The sequence below is a fragment of the Petromyzon marinus genome, chromosome 32 (genome assembly GCF_048934315.1).
Source record: "Petromyzon marinus isolate PM22_M1 ecotype Great Lakes invasive population chromosome 32, UKy_Petmar_22M1.pri1.0, whole genome shotgun sequence".
NCBI classification, from domain to species: Eukaryota; Metazoa; Chordata; class Hyperoartia; order Petromyzontiformes; family Petromyzontidae; genus Petromyzon; species Petromyzon marinus.
Window position 1 is genome coordinate 4,793,055 of NC_133698.1, and position 23,001 is coordinate 4,816,055.

Genomic DNA, 23,001 nt, shown 5'->3' on the forward strand with positions numbered 1-23,001 from the left:
TTCGTATTGCACGCGCCCTCGGAGTCGCCGTAGCGGTGTTGTCGATGCCCACGCGTCGTGTTTACTTCTCCGATTTTGTGCCCCCCCCCCCACTTATTTTCCCTTCCTTCTCTCTTTTTGTTGTTGTTGTTGTAACTTTGAACGCGACCGGCGGGCCCCATGGGCTGCTGCTGCGCCTTTGAGTGCGCCGCCCTGGTCGTGGTGACGGCGCTGTGCATGGCGGCGGCTTGCTTCGTCAGGAAGCTCGGCGTCTTCTATCAGCTCCTGCACAAAGTGAGTCGCTGGAAGTGTGTCTGAGGCCGCGGCCCTCTTTCCCAGAGGAGCGCACAAGCGCCGGTTGACTTTGGCATTGACCGACGGACGGACTGACTCTAAATTGGTGTGATTAAGCGCAGTGGCAAATGTAGTTGTCCCTTCAACTTTGCGCTAACTTGTGACGGTGCAATGATGCATTGGGAGACAATGGACGCTGACTTAAATAGAGTAAGGCGCACCTGCTGCTAATAGGATTATATGAACATCACGAAGGCACATGCACTAGAATGGTTAAGCTCTTTAGCTTATACTTACCAAGCAATGAACGCTTGGATGTTCCGTTTGTAAAGGTCTGCGCGTAATTAAAGCGCAGTGCTGCGCGTGTGTGTGGAAGTACAGGTGTCACTTTCACCACGTCAAAACACCAGGCCGGCTTATGAACTTAAATAAAATATAACTAAAGTCGGGCACGAAATAAATATTTGACGACGTGGAGACACTTTCATCCAACAGTTAATTGATATTGGCTCTTGTTTGTGATGGTTTCCGTAGCCTTCCTGGATTGGTTAAGGTAACGAAATGTGTAACTTGTAAAAAATGCAATACTGCACAGTGCCTCGTGTTGAGTCAGCATTGCGGAAAGATACAAATGGATTGTTGACTTAAGGCGTTTCAAACCTTTGACAGAAATGTGCCATTGTACGTCTTGTGCAGGATGAATTCATATATGTAGTGGAAAATTGCGGTGTAGGTTTTGTTTTTACGTAACAACTTTAGGTGCACGCCTTTAACAAAGACAATCCCTCTCCGAGATACCTCTGCAAATGAGCATGAAGGCAAGTTTTTCTCTTGTACATTTTCTGTCAAATTTCAGTTAGGCCTTTAATCATTACATTAAGCCAAGGCTACTTGGACAGTATTAAATAGAATTATTCCACAAACACGTTTCTATATTTGATAATTTCATTTTTTCCCATCATAAAAAGTTGTGCTCTTTTTGCCCCGTGCCAGGAAAACAGGCATGCCAAGAATGGATTCTGGGACGTGTTAAGATTGATTTCACATAACTGCATAAAACATTGTTTAAGTGTTGCACCTTTGCTTTGATTTTCTGGTAAAACAACAGGTGCAGTCATTCACTTCTCTTGTTTTCTGTTTAAAGTATTCATTCTTTATGGGATACTTGGGGAAAACCAACAAAAACTCTACCTTGATAATCTTGATAATCTCTATTTATGGTGCAAGGTTGTACAAGCTCTTGTCACTTTAGACTTTAGGACTTTGCTCATTATTCCCATAAGAGTTAACTTGTTGTCCAGGTAGTATTTTCATTACGTGCACTATGCATAGCCTTGTACTGTATAACATTGTCCCATAAACCTAAACCTTCCAATGAGAAAATGCACACGCTCTATGGTACAACATAACTCGAATAATCCACGTTGATATGAGGGGACCATATCGTGAATCATGTAGCCCAGTGTTCTTCACTAATTTTTCAAAGGGGGTTGGGGGCATTTTCGCCGATAAGACATCATTGTGAGGGCCGCCACACCGCCTGCAAAGGGCGTTGTCACGTGTTGCGTATTGTCGAGGGCCGCACGTCAGGGGCCCGCGCTGAAGGCCATCGGGGGCCGCCTGTTGCCCGCGGGCCTTGCAATATGCAAAAAATATTTGCGCCGTCAATTATAGGTGGAAAGAGCCACACGATTTCCAATAATTAGCAAAAAAAAATGCAGATAACAGAGGAGGCACAGGCACATGACTGGTGGCTAAATTCGCAATGCATTTGCAAACGGTGCAAATCTTTCACATGAATCTAGGGTAATGTTTTTTTTTGCATTTTTTGTTTCTGCTTCTCCAAGTAAAATAAAATGCATATTCTTTTTCCTAAAAAAAATCACATCAGCACAACTAGTCTGTGCTGATAAAAAAAGCGAGATAAAAAAATATGAACTGCGTCCACTCCTGCAGTTCCACATTAGCACGCACCACCAATAATTAACACATCGTAGGAATTATGCTTTATCTTTTTTACCTTTGATATTTTAATTTAGACTTTTTTTTAACCCTGCTTGTGACTGTTATTCTTAGAAAAGAACTGAATTTTTTTTATTGCATATCAAGAGTCCCAACACGTATCACATGACAATAAACAGTGCTTCAGAAGACACTGCAGTGGAAAAACCTGTCACCTGAGCCACACGAGGCTGGATCGGCATGACCTGCATGGCTCGGTTGTCAGGTGGAAGAACGGTATCTGTTACCTGCTGACAGGTGGAATCGGACAGCAGCCGGCACGGTGGGGAGCTGGTGGCGGAGGTTCTGCGTGCTCATGGCGTGCGCTTCGTCTTCACGCTGGTGGGCGGCCACGTGTCACCCGTCCTCACGGCCAGCGAGAAGCTGGGCATGCGTGTGGTGGACGTGCGGCACGAGGCCACCGCTGTCTTTGCTGCCGACGCCGTCGCACGGCTTTCGGGTCAGCGGGCACGACGGAAAGTGCTGTGCTGGCGTGCACGCCTGCTTGCACAAGAACACACGCACACGCCCGTACCTCCATGTACCCATCCACTCGTCTGTCGACACACTCGCCCCTGTATACCATCCACACACCTGCACACACACACACCCGCATACCCATTCATACACCTGTCCACACATCTATTGCCACGCACACAGTAACTGACACACTCACTGACGTACCTACCAATAACAACAGCCACCATTTGCCAGGATATGGTCTTGACATCACCACGGCGCTTGTGCCAGGCTAAGTGCACTTTTGACGCCACTTGAAGTGCAGTAGACTTGCTGGTAGGTCACGGCACAGACACTTATTATGAGTTGACTGAGATAAGTGGCAGATGCACCACTTGTGCTCCCCACTGTGTCTATACATCTCTCAACACATACATAAACTTATACGCACAGACACCTGCACATCCAATCATGTGCATGTACACAAATGTGCAAAGAAACTCACACTCTCACACTTATCTGCACATAGATTAATACACACATGCGTGTCATGTATACATACATAGATGCACACTCACATGCAAACCTACTAATATACTGTCTTACTACATCCACTCACCTGTGTATAAACCCTAAATTAACTCCTGAAGATGCCCGCAGCAGTATGTAGTGAAAGCTTGAAATGCTCAACACGTGGCTCAATCCAGGCTGTGGAAATTACCTGTTAATAGGATAATGCATGTATTTGATGTGCAGGTACCGTTGGTGTTGCTGTGGTGACGGCAGGACCGGGTCTCACTAACACTGTCACCGCAGTGAAGAATGCTCAGATGGCCGAGTCTCCAGTATTGCTCATGGGAGGGGCAGCTGCTACCCTCCTTAAGGTACTGGGCCCTTTGAAATTCATAACGTGCAAATCCGTGCACATAACATTAGGCTGTGACTATCATTGTTATATTGTCAGGTCAAGACAGTACACTGCTTAACTCACCAAAATGTGACCATCCCTTTCTTAATTGAGCCATGGGGTGGTGCCTATCTCAATGAAAGTGCCCTAAGCAAGTCATGGTAAATTCGCATTGCCATGCTTAGGGTCAAGACTGCATAGGACGACTACTGTTTAACTTGAAACCTTTCTGTTGATAGTTAAGTGTTCTAACCATGGCACTACCCTATCAAGCACGCAAGAAACCAACGGTGTGTGCTGAACGATTGGTGTTGTTTTTGTTCAGGGGCGAGGGGCTCTGCAAGACATCGATCAGCTGTCACTGTTCAAGCCGCTGTGCAAACTGTGTATTACCGTGAGCACCGTGCGTGAAATTGTCCCCGCGATCAGACGAGCACTAGCCACTGCCCAGTCTGGCACTCCAGGTAATGTTGCACATATAAACCATTTTTCAATACTCATGCCATTAAATATAAAGACGTGTAAGCATACATTGCATTGTTTTAATTCGCCTCTCAGTCAAGTTGCATATGCTGCAAGAAGTGGATTGGCAGCTCACATGTGGTGGGGTGACATGCGGTTACTCCCATTGCTTCCAGTCTGTCAGACCATATGGATGAATGCTCCTCAAGACAAGCCACTCACTGGCGGTGGCATCAACACTGGGAGTTAATTAGTGTTTGTCCTTTGGGGAAACTGGGCTCTGCATAATAAGTGGCATTTCCTAGACAAGTACAGAGATGAGCACTACCGCACATGAGTTTGAGCGAGTGGCAAGCACTTGAAAATGTAATTTAATATTAAAAATATAGGTATGTTTTATGTAACTGAGACGTTATTGACCAATTGATATGAATACGCTCCTTGTGATGACTTTTGAAAGATATTAAGATAGGAACTTTAATCCGATGATGAATGTGATTGTGTTTGGTTGTGTGGTCTTTCATAGGGCCTGTGTTTGTAGAGTTGCCTATTGATGTCCTCTACCCTTACCACGTGGTGCAAAAGGAACTTGCTCCAAAAACAGCACCAAAAGGGCTCATGGGTAAAATCATCAACTGGTATGTCACCATGATTTTTTCTCAATTAAATACGGTCTGCCCCTTGTTTCACCTTAGACCTATGACTTCAAGTTGTGTTGTTCGTATATTAAATAATATGAATGTACAGTCCTTTGTAAATCCACTGTTGAATTAAGGTCATCAAGACACTTGGTCAGTTGTGAGGGCTGTGTTGACCATACTTCATTATCCTGATCAGTGTACGTATTTTCAAGGGTCGATTCCCAGTCGCCGCTGATGTTAGTCTTAGCTAGAAATTGAACTCAGGTTGTCGGATTTATAGCTTAGTATGATAACCACTGGTGTACATCTTGTTATTCCCATGTTATGTGTTGTTGTTTATATCAGCTAAGTGCTCTTCCTGAAACACTTTTTGTGCCTGAATTTAACATGCTTAATTATAGTTTGCTCTGAATATTAGCATTACCATATTATTTCTTTTTCTTGATTTAAAGCTTTCGTGACTGCAGGAATTCATATTCTTTGGGTCTTTCGGTAAAGTCACGTAGATAGGTTCAAATTAAGACAAATAACACAAGCGATCATCATCAGGAGAAAAAAAAGGTTTTTTCCTATTGATAACGATTGCTTGTGTAGTGATCGAAACATCGTAGTTTTTGGTAATTTTATTTTTATTAATTTGAACCTATCTACGTGGCTTTACCGAAAGACCCAAAGAATATATATTTTTATTTAGATACTTGTTTAAAGACTTGAAAAACGCTCAATGAAATTCCTAAATTGTGTTTCACGTGTGTGATTATGGTACGTACAAGAGCCCTCTCGAAACTGGCTCGTATACAATTATACAGGATGGTACAGTCTATCAAAGGTTATTAAAGTATATTAAAAGTACACATAAGTCCACACTAATTCATATTTAAATATTGGGTGACTGTGGGAGTTGAACAGTCATCTATTTAAAAGTCAGTTTTGTGGTGAGCACACTATTCAAAACGACAGTCACCTAAAATAGTGTCTCCATTATTACGGCATCTTTTTCTCTCCGTATAAGGCAGTACCATGGTGACCTTGAACCACTCCACAAAGCCCTACCTGTGCGAACAGCGCAAACCGTGTCTTTAACACCATCAACTGATAATTCACTCAAGTTGTGCTTTGAACCATATAACCCTTGCCTTTTACTGCAGACGCAAGCACACTAGCTACTAAGCTTTTGGAGCTGGTTCATTATTTTTTGAGAAGTCTATTTTTTTATGGTGACTCGTACCCTTTTGACATGTTAGTACACATAGACACACAGCACAGCTCACGGTGCATGGGTGCTTGCAGGTACCTCTTGAACCACCTGCGGAACCTGTTTGCCGGAGCTTGGGAGCCCAGGGACATGTCCCCACTGCCAATTCAGCGGCCCATGGCCACTCCTGAACAGGTGCCTTTTTTAAATTCAAAAGCGGCAATTCTTAACACAACACCCTTGCACATGCAACTTTTACCGGCACTCATCTAGCCAAGTGGCGCTGTGGCTAGAGCACTTAACTCACAATCAAAATGTTCAGTGTTCAAATCCTAATTTGGAGTTTACTCACCTTATCGAGTCCAAAAGGTCATATGTGATATCAACATTGGTTTTCCCATGGATACACTGGCCCCTGCCATGCCACAGGAATTTGTAGTTTATACCAGTGGTTTATGGTGATCAATGGAAATGAGCAGGGTGTACTTATAACATGAAAAATTATGAAGGTTCACCCCAGATTGTGACTAACTTCTTGTGAGTGGCGGTGTGCAGGTGCAGAGTTGTGTGGAGTTGGTAAGCCGAGCAAAGAAGCCAGTCTTTCTGTTGGGCAGCCAAGCAACACTGCCCCCTGTACCAGCCAACCAGATCAGGTAGATGAAAAGAGCATTAAGTCGGTACACATTTTTTGGATGCATTAAATATCTGTTTTTCAATCTTCGACAACCTATAATCATGTTAGATTGTCTTTATATAGTTATAATATATAATTTTGACAGGATTTGACCTCCCATAATCATGGTAGAGAAATGTTGATTTGAAGCTTTTGTGACTGCAGGAATCCATACTCTTTGGTTCTTTCGGTAAAGTCACGTAGGTATAAAATAAAATAAATCACGACGTTCTGGGCGCAACACAAGCATCCATCATCAGGTGGGAAAGCATGGTCTGCTGCTGAGGCAGACTGTTTCAAAAGGTTTGAAATGGGTGTAGCTATCTTAGCTTACTTTTACATGCTCATTTCTAACATTAACATAGCCACTTCCGTGCTCTCGTCGAGGAGGCCACTCTCCTATCTTACAGTTACATGCTAATCTCTCACATTAACATCGTGCTAATCTCTCACATTAACATCGTGCTAATCTCTCACATTGACATCATGCTAATCTCTCACATTAACATCATGCTAATCGCTCACATTAACATCATGCTAATTTCTCACATTAACATCACTAGCCCCAGCCACTTCTTTATAACCCTTGAGCTACACCCATTTCAAACCTTTTAAAACAGTCTGCCTCAGCAGCAGATCATCGCTTTCCCACCTGATGACAGATGCTTGTGTTGCGCCCGAAACGTGATTTATTTTATACCTACGTGACTTTACCAAAAGAACCAAAGAGTATGGTAGAAAAATGATTCTGTAATTTGAAATAGAAATAAATATTGACACCAAAAAAGAATGCGGACAAAAATAAAACCTGTAACTTAATAGATTTTGAGATATTCAATGTTTTTTTGTTGTTCTTACAATGCCACTTTGCTCTGAAATAGAATCCTGGTGCATTATCACTCATGAACCAAATTCATAATGAAGTGTATGTGCACTACTAGTCTACATTCACGTACACCCGTTGATGTGTTTATATTAAACACACGATGGCTGTTCTTTTTCCCCCCCACAGAGAAACGCTGGAGCACTTGGGAATTCCATGCTTCCTGGGCGGAATGGCCCGGGGCATGCTCGGAAGGGACAGCCCCATTCATATCCGGCAAAATCGCAGGGATGCCCTTAAGGAGGCAGACCTCGTGATTCTCTTAGGTAAGAGCGAGATATCTCTCTGAATTAAGTTGCACTCTTTGTACCTGCCAGCTGGTTATTCTATGTGCACCCTGAACATAGTTATTCCTGCAGAGACTTGTTTGTTGGTAGAAAAACTACTGCTTTGTGTTCCACAACAATTATACACACATTTTATATGAAACACAAAAGCCAAATTGTTTCGCAACTCAAGCATCCGGGTAGCACTGTAGTGGTTCTGACATTCCCATGGCAGAGGCAGTAATGGAGAGGTGAAAGTTTGAGTCAAATACAAGGCACTCGTACCTTAATAACTGTGACACAACATGGGAGTGTATATTTCTGCATGCAGTCTTTAGTTACAAACCACATACAGTAAAACCTTGGATTGCGAGTAACTTGGTCTGCGAGTGTTTTGCAAGACGAGCAAACATTTTTAATAACTATTAACTTGATAAACGAGCGAGGTCTTGCAATGCGAGTAGTAGGTATACGCTTTGTCTGCCGAGCGTCACGTGATCACAACTGAGCCGATGGTTCTTCTCTCTCTCGCTGCGGGATTGTGGGTAATCGTCTCCCATGCTCGGTCTCAGTTGGCGTGCCTCACTCATATAGTCAACATCCGTGCGAGCGTATACTGTTTACTATAGAACTGTATAGTGTTGTGACCACGTGTGTGTGCGTAAAGCATTTTCTTTATTGTGTCCAAGTGTAGTGACTGTTCTTTAGTAACTGTGCTGCAACAATGGCCCCCCATGAATAAGGCTGTAGCGGTGCGAGCGATGAATCTGTTTAACGACAATGCAATGTCACATTTCCGCGAAATCCTCAAAAGGAGGCAAAAGCAAGTGTCATTGGATAGGTTCCTTGTTAAAGTCGCACAAAAAGACAGATTCCAGTGAGCCAACAGATAGCAGTGATTCCGTTCATGACAGTGAAAGTCGTCCTACACAATAACCCTCCTCTCCTCTCTCTCGTCTCCCTCACACCAGCCACGATTACATTTAATTAATACATTTGATTACTTTATATTGAATTTAAATAATAAAAATGTAAGAAGGTATTTTGTATTAATCATTTTTATATGAATATTTTTGGGTTGTGGAACGAATCATCTGAGTTTCCATTATTTCTTATGGGGAAATTCGCTGTGATACACGAGTGCTTTTGATTACAAACATGTTTCCGGAACGAATTATGCTCGCAATCCAAGGTTTTACTGTACTTATAAAGGTGAATTACTTGTGTGTATTTGACAAGAAAATAATGTTCAATGTTTATATAGTTTTTTCTGTGGAGTTTTAGATGTGAATATAGCATTGTTTACTACTCGGTCAATATGGGGACATTTTTGACTTGATAGTACTCAATATTGAGATAAAAATGTACTCCATGGCGTGTAATAACTGACCAAGAAATGTTTTTTTGTTGTCTTTTTAAGGGACTGTGTGCGACTTTCGACTGTCTTATGGTCGGGTTTTGAGTCGGAAAAGCACGATAATAGCTGTAAATCGTGACCGCTCACAGCTGCTTAAAAATTCAGACATGTTCTGGAAGCCGACAGTGGCTGTGCAAGGTAAATATATGACCTTATTAAAATTAGTTGCAGCGTAAAATCTTTTAAATAAATCTATTGCAATAAAATGACTGTTACGTCTAGCAAGATTGATCCAGATTTTTTTGAGAAGTAAATAAAACTACTGATTTATTTACAATCCTTTTTTATGCTTTGCTCATCAGTCAATATTTTGGAACTAGTAATAATTGTCCTGTTTTTGTAATTTATTATAAAATGTATGTTTATTAATAACATTGTTAAATTCTATTTTAAAATAACTTGATAGTAAATAAAATGTGAATACAATAACAGCATCTGCCTGGTCAACTTAACAAGAAAAGAATCTGTGATGTGCCTTTTGTGTTGTGCCTAGGGGATCCTGGCTCCTTCTTGGTGAGTCTATCTGCTGGACTCAAGGGCTACAAGTGTCCTGAAGAGTGGGCTCGTGACCTCAAACAAGGAGATGAGAAGAAGGAGAAAACCAACAGGTAAAATTAGATTTTTTTGAGATTACATTTTACCTTTATTATATTTCATAGCGTAATCCGTGTGTACTGCCCTCTAATGACTCAGTAACATATCTAGAGCTGCCTTTGTTTCTGTATGACACGTAAATCCCATGAACATTTTTTGTTTTCATTAGAATACATTTCAGGCTAATGGTTTTGGCAATGGCCCTTCAGTGCAGAGATCACATCCAAATTGGATGACTGCGATAGTTGGGAATCACACCTTACAGCATGTTGTGTGAAAATACTAAGACATTTAAAGTAAATGTGCAATAATTGAGTTGACAAATGAACATTGCCCAATGCATTAGCCTGCAATATATTTTCATATTCATTCAGCGTGTGTGTGTAATCGCCAAGCCATGCAAACGCATCCTCGGTGGCCATGTGTAGTTCTCGGAGACCTCCAATGAAGGGAGTCAGTGGACAGTGTTTTATGATGAAAGTGGTGAATCTTTCGATTTAAAGCTTAGCGCCTCGCATGGGAATGACCCTTGCCTTGTGTGCCGATCGCAGCGAGAAGGCAGAGGAGGAGACAGATCAACACCTCAATCCGCTCAAGGTTCTGCACCGCCTGGATGACTTGCTAGCGGATGACAGCCTCATCGTAGCTGACGGAGGAGACTTTGTGGGCAGCGCTGCATACATCCTTCGGCCACGGGGGCCACTGTGCTGGCTGGACCCTGGTATAATTCTAGCATTGTAATAATATCATCACTGTCACCCACAACCACCATCATCATCATCATCGCAACTACTTTCATCATAAATCCTACAATCTCCATCACGTCCACATTCAAGAAAAATCTCACCAATATCACACTCTTCATCACCACTTCCATCAAAATCAATATCCTCATTCTATATTAGACAAAAAAAAAACCTACAATTAATCAGCTGGTAAATTTCCAAAGTAAATATTTGAGATATGACCTGAACAAACCTTGTCATAGACTCGTATAAATGTTGATGTTGTTTGGTCTTTCGTCAAGTTTACAGGAATATGCTTTTGATAATTTCTTCCAAAAGCATATTCCTGTAAACTTCCCAACACCATTAATAGGTGTTGGGAAGTAACTTTGAAAAAGTAACTTGTTTTTCAGTAAATATGTATTTACTTTTTACAAGTAACTTTACCGCAACCAAAACTTAACTTTTTCACCATTGAATGAAGATAGTGGAATTTTATTATATTCTTACAGTTTGTATAAATAATGTCACATTTGTACATATATCGAACTGTACATTGTGCTCACTACACCACTGTGCAATGTAATGTTTCGTCGAATATTAAACAGAAAATGTGAACACATACCCCAAAATAATTAAAAACAACTTGCCAGTGCCTGTAAGTTAAAATGGCCAGTACCATCATGCCCACACAACAATTATGCAAAATACTCTATTTGTTAATAATGTGTATATAAATTAGAGTTCGTACTGTATGATTATTTAATTAGACCTCCTTTGCCAGTACCAAAATATAATAATAGGGTTTTTCCCCTTTTTTCTGGCAACAAAACTGAAACCTTTTTACAAGGATCCATGTCTGCATTAACCACAATACCTGCAGTCAAAATGCAAACAAAAAACATACTCTGATAATATATGCATTGTCCTTGAAACTGATTGGTCCACACCAAGGGATGGCTTTCTCTCTTGGTGTGGACCAATCAGTTTCAAGGACAATGCATATATTATCATAGTATGTTTTTTGTTTGCATTTTGACTGCAGGTATTGTGGTTAATGCAGACATGCATCCGTGTAAAAAGGTTTCAGTTTTGTTGCCAGAAAAAAAGGGGAAAAACCATATTATTGTATGATTATTGTTATTGCTCCAGCCTCCATAGTGACTTGATAATATATGATACCCACGGATTAACGGTTATACTTGGTATTTCTATACACACAGAATTGACACATTCAGAAACGAGCTACACTATACACATGATGCGGCTGGTGCTGTTTGTTATGTTTCAGGGGCATTTGGAACTCTAGGTGTTGGAGGAGGGTTTGCCCTAGGAGCCAAGCTTTGCCGACCAGACTCTGAGGTCTGTCAAGCAGAATTTTACTGGGTGACATTGTGGTTTTATTGATTGACTCACTGCGGGTGTAATAAACATAAAATATGTGCCATCTACTTCACAGTGGATGCTAAAGATCCCGTGATGTTGTGTTAGAAATTGGAAAAATTACCTGCATATTTTTCAAATGGGAAAAAAACACGTGGCAACTGTCACCCCCATACACTCCAAAACTTACCTCCTGAAAAAAATATAGTGAGGCTTTCCTGGATGAATAAATTGAAAATAACAAATGGAAATTTGCAAGTTAAAATGTTGGTCCACATTAAACTAAGCCTACCATCTCTCCAACGGTGGATGAAATTTGTTGAATCAACAATGGTTGACCTCCGAATACACTTGCAACTGCCATGGGAATGTAGAATTTCTACCACTGGCTTTATGCCACCACCATTGTTCATTCCAGCGGGGAGACGCTCGACTTTCTCCCACCGATAATTATAATCAAATGCTGGAGAAAGTCATTGAACAACCAAACAAGCCCAGCTCTGTCTCATTGCCATGTCGTTCTATGTACTGAACATTTTTTGCCCGTCAATATTCCTCCCAAGGTTTTGCCTAAAGCAGCAATGCTTGCGTGAAGTATCTGATTCGTTTGGACGGGTGTTGTAGGTATGGATCATCTATGGAGATGGCTCACTGGGGTTCAGCATGGCTGAGTTTGATACGTTCACCCGACACAAGGTACCAGTGCTCTTCATGCAGCTTGTTAAATTGTACGCAGGAGTTTGTTGTCAGCTGCTCTCAAAATCTTTGCAATTTATGATGCTTGGATATGGACAAATGCTTTCAACCAATCTTTCAATCCTTACTCCTGTTTCCCATCAATGCACACATTGGTTATACAATCGCTATTAAAATGTCTTCATTTCCTTCTGTTTATCTCTGTCTTGTCATAACCAACACACTCTTTGTAGTAAATATTAATTTGTCATAAGCTATCACAAGTTTGCTCAGTGCAGGGGAGAGAAGGCAGTTTCTTTGTCTTTCTGCTGCTCTGGGTGTCTTAAGTTACCTCTATTGCCAATACATCCAGTTTTCTCAACTTTCTAAAACAAAAATGAAAATGTATCTCTGCTGCACGGTATATCATGGATTCTTTAAAATGTGACACTAATTAAAACTAAGCGTTACTGAAAGGCTTCATTTATACGTACTACGTTACTAAATTACATAATTATCATTTTACACAGCAAATACAGTAACAACAATGCACTCCAGTAATCACAGTGTACTTCTCTGAGACTTTTTGAATGCAAAATTGTTTTCAGCGGTTGTATATATCTGGAACTTCTTTTGCACCATAAAAAGCTGACCATGCAGATCGGCGGTGCAGGGGAAGGACGACAAACTGAACACAAAAAGCAGATTAACCTCGTTGAGGAATAACATCAAAATATGCTCTTTGTGTGCGTGCGTTGCAGTTACCGATCATTGCGTTGGTGGGTAATGACGCGTGCTGGTCTCAGATTGCTCGGGAACAAGTGCCAATGCTTGGCAGCAACGTAGCCTGTGGACTGGCATTCACAGGTAACAGTCAATTGTCCCTCGTGTTGTCTGCCATTGCGACCGGCATACCAGCCCAGCATGGATTATGTTGTTCTGGAGTCAATATTGTGCTCTTTTTCCATTGTCCTTAGATTGCTGTGGTGTAATTCTTAACATGCTGGTAATATTGCAATTCAGTGGCTACATGTTTAAATTGATATCCTGGCATGAGAGTTGTTAAATAATGGACACGTTTATTCCATCCACCTCGCCTCTCTCCACCCAGCAGTAGAAATTGGTACGCCACGGTAAGTGTATCGGCAGGTCACGTGTAGCGGGGTAAGTGTATAGGCACTGCAGCTTCTTACAAGATATCTGGTCATTTTGCAGGAGTAGGCTAAAATACCCTTGACAGGCACTCAATAGAGCTCCCTCGAGTGGAAGTCCTTCCACCGGCAGTGGTCTGAGCAAGAAATTGCAGGGCTACTGCTTTTAATTTTTCCCGTCTGCCACTCCACTACCAGCACAGATAACCCAACACGGATACTTGTTCTGGAGTAAATGTTGTACTCTTCGCCCGTTCTCCCCCCACCCACCAATGTCCCTTAGATTACCATGTTGTGGCCGATGGCTTAGGAGCACGGGGATTTCTCCTGGGGAAGGAGAAAGAGTCACAGATCGACGAGGTGATTAAGGCGGCGCAAGCTGAAAGCAAGCAGGGCCGCTCGTCCCTCATCAACACGCTCATCGGCAAGACCAATTTCCGCGAGGGCTCCATATCCGTGTGAATGTGTGCAGATCAAAAAATATGCCACTGAGCACTTTGATCGAGCCTCATCAGCAGTGATGTGCACGCTGTAATAATAATGGTAGTGATATCGGTTATGCGGCATCTTGGCACTCAAAGGTGCTTTTGTTCAATTGTTTGAAGTGTGAAAATAATGGAAGTGAAACACCCGTTAGAATGAGTGTTATTAATTAAACCGATTACAAATGCAAATATGTAACCAGGAATGCAATTCAAACTTGATTGGTCTTCATGCAGAGAGGTGTACACTGAAATATAAAATGACAAAGAACTACTTTTTAGACTAAACAGGCGCTTTGGATGAATGCTGTTAGTACAATACACTTATACATGTGTACACACGTTATTAAGCATGTCCATACCCATTATCACTCAAATGCATACATAGTTATAAGCTAACGGGCATTATTCCCATCATTTGCATTTCTACACACTCGCACGTGTTCGAGCATCAACTTGTGCAAAATATTGGTTTTGTGTGTTCAGAATGAGTTGTTATGGAGATACTTATGAAATGATATAGAATCCTGCTAACATCAGCTATTGACAGACAATTAGACTTAAATTTTTATTTAAAGCTTTCGTGACTGCAGTGATTCATATTCTTGGTTCTTTCGGTAAAGTCACGTTGAAGGGAAACAATAAAATAATAAAATACATATAAAAAACAATACAATTCTCACGACGTTTCGCCTGCAACACAAGCAGTCATGAGAATTTTATGTTTTACATATATTTTATTATTTTATTGTTTCCCTTCAACGTGACTTTACCGAAAGAACCAAGAATATAGACAATTAGACGTTTGTTTTTGGCATTGATGTGAGTTGATTTGAATGTTGCGTTAAATTTTTTATCTGATTGAGGTCCATATTAGAGCGGTGCTCCTGTGAGCTACAACCATTACATATTAAAGAGTATTGTACTAAGACTTAATGTTCTTAGAATAACTGACAGCCATTTATGAATCGTGAAATACTACAACCGTTCAATGTTAAAACGAAGTATTGTACTAAGGCTGAATGTTCTTCGGATAACTTGAATAATCATCAGGTATGTTGAACTTCTTCTGCACTGTATCTAGCCAACCGTGCTAATCGGACGTGCGCTAATACACATGCTTGTTTTATTCCTTATAAAACAAGTGATTGATCCCTCTGACAGAAGGACCAGTTTAATTACAGTTGTGTTATATTTGATCCATGTGTTTTGGTGAGGGCTGGTTTGGTTAAATGTTCAAGTGCTAATGTCCGGGTTAGGTGTTTTTTGGTATTAAGTAATATTTTCTATGGAGGTGGAATTTAATAATGGCACAATGGGGGTATTAATGCCTTTTTAAAGTACATTTTAAAATTTAAAACGTAATGTAAACATGGCCGGATTGCCAGTGACCTAAAGGACTCTTTCCAACGAGAGAGTTTGCTTTGGGTCAGTGGTTTTATTATCCACTAATGTAAGTCATTACCAAAGCATGGGCACTGCTGGAAAGTGAAAGTCATTAAAGATCCTGTGACATTATTTGCCATGACTGGTTATTGCGTCGCTGTCATAGTTAATGTATTGCACGATAAAATTACCCGCTGCACCTACATTAGAAACAACTCTTTTTTTTTAGGGTGCATGGCATTCTTATGGAGTGCAATCCACTAATGTCTCCTTGAATGTGGAAATGTTGCATTGAAACCAATTCATAGCTGTTGTTTTTATTCATATTACTGTATCGTAACTCTCATACAATCACAGTAATACCCCAATTTCTGTCTTCCCCCTTTTATGTACTGTAGAGGACAATATATTATTCATGTACAGTATTTTTGTGATTTTTTTTGGTACAGTCTGCTGTATATTATTGAACCCAGTATAATTTGTGTTACATTTTACCGCTGTACACTAGTGTTGAGTACAATATTGTTTGGGTTTCTACGCATAACTCGACTACCGCATAACTCCACCACCGCCTGATCACCTACCCAGCAAGCGAAGCCAGCAGCCCAGTACAGTAGGTAAAACACACTCAAAGTATAAAATATATTCATTTTTATTCATATATGTATTTGAATATAATCTTGATTTGAAGCTTTCGTGACTGCAGGAATCCATACTCTTTGGTTCTTTCGGTATCAGCATGGCCTGCTGCATTAGCAGCAGACAATGCTTTCCCACCTGATGACGGACGCTTGTGTTGCGCCCGAAACGTGATTTATTTTATACCTACGTGACTTTACCGAAAGAACCAAAGAGTATATGAATATAACTCATTAACAAAAACATCGCAATATAGGTTGCACCGCTGTAAACGCATCCCCTTTATTCCACCAATTATAAAAACTTGCTTCGATTTACGGTTTTCGATTTTCATTGAATTTCTCAGGAACAGATCCTCGACGTAAACCGCGACATACCTGCATTTGTCTCCACGAAAGTTGAAATATTTTGCATTTAACAAAAATTAAATGTTTTTTTTCCCCCATGACTAAAACAATTTCCATACAATTTAGATTTAAAGCTTTCGTGACTGCAATGATTCATCTTTGGTTCTTTCGGTAAAGTCACGTAGAATGAGAATAAAATAATAAATTGATAAAATAAATAACAATAATATTCTCACGACGTTTCGGCCACAACACAAGCGGCCTTCATCAGGTGAAGGGGACGAGACTGTCTCCAGCGCTGTCCTCCAGACAGTCTCGTCCCCTTCACCTGATGAAGGCCGCTTGTGTTGTGGCCGAAACGCCGTGAGAATATTATTGTGTTATTTTATTTTATCAATTTATTATTTTATTCTCATTCTACGTGACTTTACCGAAAGAACCAAAGAAGAAAAAATTCCATACAAATATGAAGTCATTAGAAATGAGATGGAAAGATTTTGAAAGAAATCAAGTGCAATACAGAGCAGCACCGTGTGCGTTACCACTTCAGTGTCAAAAGCTGATTTATGATCACGTATTTTGATAATGGTGTAATGAGTCCCTTGCACCTAGCTGAACGAAACACCGACAATAAATCCAGTTGACGGTCGTAATTTCAGAAACATTGACCACTGTTTATGTAGCGTGAGTAAGATGGCCGTGTTCCAACGATTGCAATGAAACAAACTTCCAACCCAGTACGATGTGCGCTTTGCAGAAAGTGATCAATTGCTCTTGCAGAAATGTAAGATAAATAAATCCCGTGTCATCCGTGAAAATGTATGGGAGTTGGCCGCGTGGTATGGTTCCCAGATTTTGTTTTAACTTTTGCAAAGGATCACACAGCCACCCTCGGCTGGAATTGGGAAGTGTGAGTGAGCTGATTAATGGCGTTTTTTGTGGAAATGTGCAACATTATCTTGCGGCTGCGTGTTCATTTTCTGGTGAATTACGACAACTTTTGTACCACGCATTTCAGGGATTGACCAGAATTCCATTTAATGTTCTGGTTGAGCACCCAGAGACAAAATTAATCCCTGGGAGGATAAGCGACTTCACCATTACAGATCCTAAAAGCCAACTCTGATAATCTGCACATAACTTCTCCACAATGAATGCCCTGTTTTCTTGAGGAAATGTTTGGCTTATAGGTGTTTAAGTTGGCCATAATGCCCCTCCTCGTGGCTTACTCTTGAGAGGCATGATGTGGGTTCGTTTTGGCAACATGTTATAGAAGTATGGTCCGTTTCAAAGGTCGGCACACTGTGTTTTCCCATTATAAGTGCCACGACGAACGTACCCATAGCAGTGATTTATGACTCGAAAGCCTCCTGCTCCGACGAAGAGATCAGAACACCGAGATTAAAGTGGTCTGTTGGTGCAGCAGACAGCACGTTCCCCTGCAACTTGATAGGCAAGCTTTTGCATTCGTGAACACAAAGCAGACCTAAAACACGGTAAGACCAACACCTCGACCGTGGCAGATCACTGTTATAATTCAGTAGGCTCACATGACATTGACTTCTTCAAGACAGAGGTTATTTGCAAGCCATCTGGCTACCATGAGAGATTTGTTCATGAGGCTACCACATATACAAACAGAGACAATTTCAACCGAGAAGATGTATTCTGGTTTTGCAATCATTGGAAGTATTTGATAAACTATTTCGGGTCTTAATTGATTGTTCACGCTTACGGTGTCTTTCAGACCGCATCCATTATTTTCCTCTCCCCCCTCCTCTTTTCCGAACATAGATGGACTCGTCCATCTGAATAAACTGTCAAATCGCTCTCCGTGGTGCTAACGTTAAAAAAACGCCACTTTTTTCAAATTTTCTTGCTGTGGTTTTCACACCTGATGATGATTGCTTGTGTTGCAGTCGAAACGTGAGAATTTTATTGTTTTATATTTTTATTATTTTATTGTTTCCCTTCTACGTGACTTTACCGAAAGAACCAAGAATATGTAGAACGTACATGATTAGTTTATACGATTTGCAGCCTAGCTAGCAATGGGTCAGAGAGCCCCGGAGGGAAAACGCTCTTTGGTCCAAATATGTGGTTGTGGATGTAATTTGACATTTAAAATATATATTGAGAATTTATATTTAAATAAAACAACTCGTAGCATACGAGCATCCGTGTTTGCATTAGTTATCATCTGAAATGTTTACTTGCATTTCTATGAAAGATGCATCACTGGAGCATGTTTCAATTCTATTTGGGCGGTATTTTAACAGTAACGTTAAATAACCCTGGTATATCCATTGTAATCTGACCCTAATGCAGTGAAGGTCTCGAAAGCATGATTTTTAAAATTTCCTCTTATAAGGTCGCAATCTTTGAGTCAGGTGGTTGTGAATTTGTTTGCAGTAGCTTTCCTGTAAATGTATATTTAAAAAAAAACTCGCCTACATTCCTGTGAGATGCAATAGCTTCGTTAACAAGGATGCCATAGTTGTAAACTTTTCAACATAAATATTTAGATGGAATATGTAACGATATGGCGCATGCTAATTCAAACAATGGAGCGGTAGCCAAGGAATCTTGTCAAGAGGACCACTGCCAAAGAGATGGAGCGATGAAATCGGTTCGTGTGCAGGTGCTCGGTGGACCATCACATGGCAGGATGGTGAGAGGTTGCGGCAGTTTGGGGAGGCCTTTGTCCAGCAGTGGATTGAACATGGCTGATGATAATGATGATGAAGTTATAAAAATAAAATTCGTAAGAGACACAGGAAAGCATAATTCAATTAAAAAAACGCCAAACATAGAAGTGTGTGTGTGTGAATATTTCATAAATGAGAGCAGGAACCTCTTGAAAACGCCTTGGGCCTCATTTGCAGATTTCCTCCTAATAACAGTAATGCACTTATTATCCGAACGTCATTATGGTTGTTACACTATTTATGGTATAGAAATACAACCAGGTTCTTGACTCATCACAAATGGAATAAACTGGCAATTGAAAGGGTGGGAGAGAAATATAATGAATTCCCCAGAGCTTGAATGTAACATTTCTTTTAGGGCATATTTGGTGAGAATTTGTGCGTGTCAAATTACAAATATTACATTTCAGCTCTAAGATGAATAACATACAAATGTAATTACCTATTTTCTCATACCTGTGTTATTACGTGTTGTACATTTGTGGTCCCAACAAATTGTGCGTCACATTATAAATACATTGGTGAATTAAGTTTGCGTTTAAGATCGCATTACAACTCCACACACATGGCAATAATATAATTATAAAGGTTGTTAGGTCTGTTGATATTAAATGCTATAATTTACAAGGTTATTACATGCACATACGTTATTAAGTATTTCCAAATGTTTGATTCTGGCTCTCGTAACATTGTTCCAAGCGCAACATTACAATGCTGTTAAAATGTATGTGCACAGATCTAGATTGTTTCACTGAGAGCTACACAAAAAGGACTTTGTTTGGAGATTAAAGTACCACGTACGGGGTGATTAATGTGTCTGTGCACGATTGTAATGACCAACTCTTTCATGGAATATTTTTTTACTTTTGTCATCTTTGTAAACGATACCTTAACACCTTTGACCCTTTATATTTGAAAGAAAGATCTTAACCGTATTACAATTTTAGCACAAAAAAAAACCCCTTGGATGTTGCCTTAAGTATGTGTCTTGAGAAAGCTCACGCAGTTGACGGTAACATTCCAATTCAACAAAAGGCAGAAACCTACTCTCTGTACTGCTTTGTACAGGAGTTTTCATTCCTATAAACGTCTGGGATGGTTAATCAGCATTGATTCACAGGAATCTGGACTATGCCGACGAGACAATGCATGTTGAAACTGATGCAAGAGTTTATACGTTTTGATCTAACGCTGATGAAATTATGCACTCTTGAGATTATGCCATGGGATGTGTAAACAATACTGTAAACACAATGAGTGAGCCGTTGTATTTCTGTGGTTCTCAACCCGCGGGGGGAGAGGACAGAGGGACGCAGGCTGCAGCGTGGATACCGTGCAGGAAACGTTTTGAATGTGCAGGGGACAACACAAGAATACGCGGCGTGAAACAAATGCTTTACTACTACTACTAACAAAGCACACGGCCACGTAACATGAAACAAATTCCTACCACCGCGTTGACTGGACGTGTGGATGTGTGACCTGAAAGAATTTCCTACCACCGCGTTGACTGGACGTGTGGATGTGTGACCTGGATAGCGTGATGGGGACGCATTGACCAGTGGTCTTGATTGGGTGGACCGCCAGTCCAAAATCGCTGAGCACCACTGCTGTAAATACACTACGGCACTGGAAATAATCAACATTTTAAAAGACTGGGTTTGTAAAGTGACAATGGTAATTATTGCACGGGTGGTGGCGCTACCGCGCCATTATAGCGTGGCTTTCACTGGCTTCGGTACATAACAACACTGACAACTCTTGCAGACCAATTTGAAAACACTCACCCCACCCTCTAACCCATGAAGAATTGTGCTCGCTGCCGAGTGGAAACTATCAAGGAGGGAGATATGGGGACCATGGTAACACTGAGGGAGAATGTACAACACAGGATGAATGTAATGAAACAATGGTGAAAAAATGTTTCCACCCTGGACGCGTGCTCAGACGGCGTGTTAAGCATCGTACTCCCTTGGCAGCTTAGATGAGATATTCTTGGCAGTAGCAACTCTTTGAAATTTCTGCATTAAGTTATCGCTTAAGTTATTACATGCGCTGTTAAAACAAGTGAAAGTCTATCGAGAAATGCCTTCAGTTAACTGCCGGCTAAAGTAGATTAAAAAATATATATATAAAGTGAACTAGTATTACCTGTGTTGTTTGCTTGATTAGTGTTTGTTTATTGCTGCATCCATTACATTTCTAATTATAATTACTTCACGATCTATGGAACACTGTGTTTATTACACATTAACTCACTTTTTTTATTTTACTAAGTAAAGCCCACAGGGCTATACTGTATAGGTCTTTTTCAGAAGCGACCTGGCCACAAATGATGGCTCTATACGAAGTGGCTTATCACGTGGAAAGTTAGCGCAGCCAAATACTCCAAACGCGTGTGCGGAGAGAAAAAAATCGGAGGACCCGGAGAAAAATTCACGTGACCACGGGGAGAGAGAGAGAGACATGCAAACTCCAACTATACAGGCGTCGGGGTCGGGATCGAACTCACGACCTCCTGCACACCAGGCAAGGGAGTTAACATTTCCCCACCGCGGCGTCGTAATAATAAAAAAAAACATCTGCAGTCAATAAAATGAGTATCACTCAGTGCGAAGTCAACATCCCCTGCCATGCGAATGAGGAATTTCCACCACTGGCTCAGAGTCACCAATGAAGCCACGTATCAGAGTGTATCAACAACAACGTGGATCGAGACTCTTTGACTTATCTGCATTCGTATCCAAAGTTGTCATTTGTTTTGACTGCATGGCTCCCTTAAAATAAAATAAAAATTGCTTAATGTTGCATATCCTATGGTCCCAGAGCAGACTTCTCACTTATCAGTACCACCTGAGTTAGCGGACCAGCGTTGGTACGTTTTTGTAAAGTCTAAAACCCACAGATCAGCGCCAGTTCGCAAGGGGGGAGAGCGGGCGGTGGATGAGACCCCGGAAATTGCAATTGTATTGAAATTTAGCAGATACAATTCGTTGCATGTTTGTGTTATTAATGTAGGGCCCTGTTTATAAAGCTTTACAATTCTGTACCAGCCCCCCCCCTCACACCCCCCCCACCTCCCTTGAAAAGTGTATAGATCCGTCTCTGACATTGATTGTATATGGTTGTAATAACCATTGACAGAGCCATTACATTCATTCACTTTTAATGTAAATAGGAAGTAAAACTGAAATATTTAAAAACAGATGTCCCCATTATTTGGTAATTTAAGTACCCCTGGTAAGGGGCCGTCCATAAATGACGTCACGCGATTTTGGACGATTTTTGACCCCCCCCCCCTCGTCACACGGCGTCACAAAAAGTCAGACCCCCCCCCTCAAATATGACGTCACAAAGCTCTGCCCCCCCCCCCCCCAGTACCATATTACCATTTTGAAAATAAAACATGCTTCAAATCGCTTTAAACTATTGTCATTGTAGTGCGTATTTAATGTGGCGCTGCACTCCGATGTTGTAGGAGAAAACACTTATTAAAAAGTCTATTTAATTAAGTAGAACGTGTTGTCTATATTGATTTAAAGTTGCGCATTTTGATGTGACGTCACACTTCTCAACTCCCCCCCCCCCCTCGTCACACATCGTCACAAATGTCTGACCCCCCCCCCCCCCCAGGTGCGTGACGCCATTTATGGACGGCCCCTCTGGATTGCAAGGGCAGTGTGCGAATCATTGGTGCCGCGGTGGCGAGATGTTAACTCCCTCGCCTGGTATGC

General features: G+C 41.1%; 1 protein-coding gene across 1 annotated transcript; it reads left to right on the forward strand.

The window, feature by feature from the left end:
• The first annotated feature begins 1 nt into the window (after nucleotide 1).
• Nucleotides 2-15,705, forward strand: HACL2 (2-hydroxyacyl-CoA lyase 2). Its single transcript, XM_032964419.2, has 15 exons — nucleotides 2-273; nucleotides 2,533-2,734; nucleotides 3,490-3,617; nucleotides 3,966-4,104; nucleotides 4,629-4,740; nucleotides 6,034-6,133; nucleotides 6,494-6,591; nucleotides 7,624-7,760; nucleotides 9,181-9,315; nucleotides 9,671-9,785; nucleotides 10,323-10,492; nucleotides 11,788-11,858; nucleotides 12,504-12,575; nucleotides 13,316-13,421; nucleotides 13,989-15,705. The coding sequence occupies exons 1-15, from the start codon at nucleotides 160-162 to the stop codon at nucleotides 14,165-14,167; spliced, it is 1,878 nt and encodes a 625-aa protein (XP_032820310.1). The 5' UTR covers nucleotides 2-159; the 3' UTR covers nucleotides 14,168-15,705.
• Nucleotides 15,706-23,001: the final 7,296 nt, after the last annotated feature.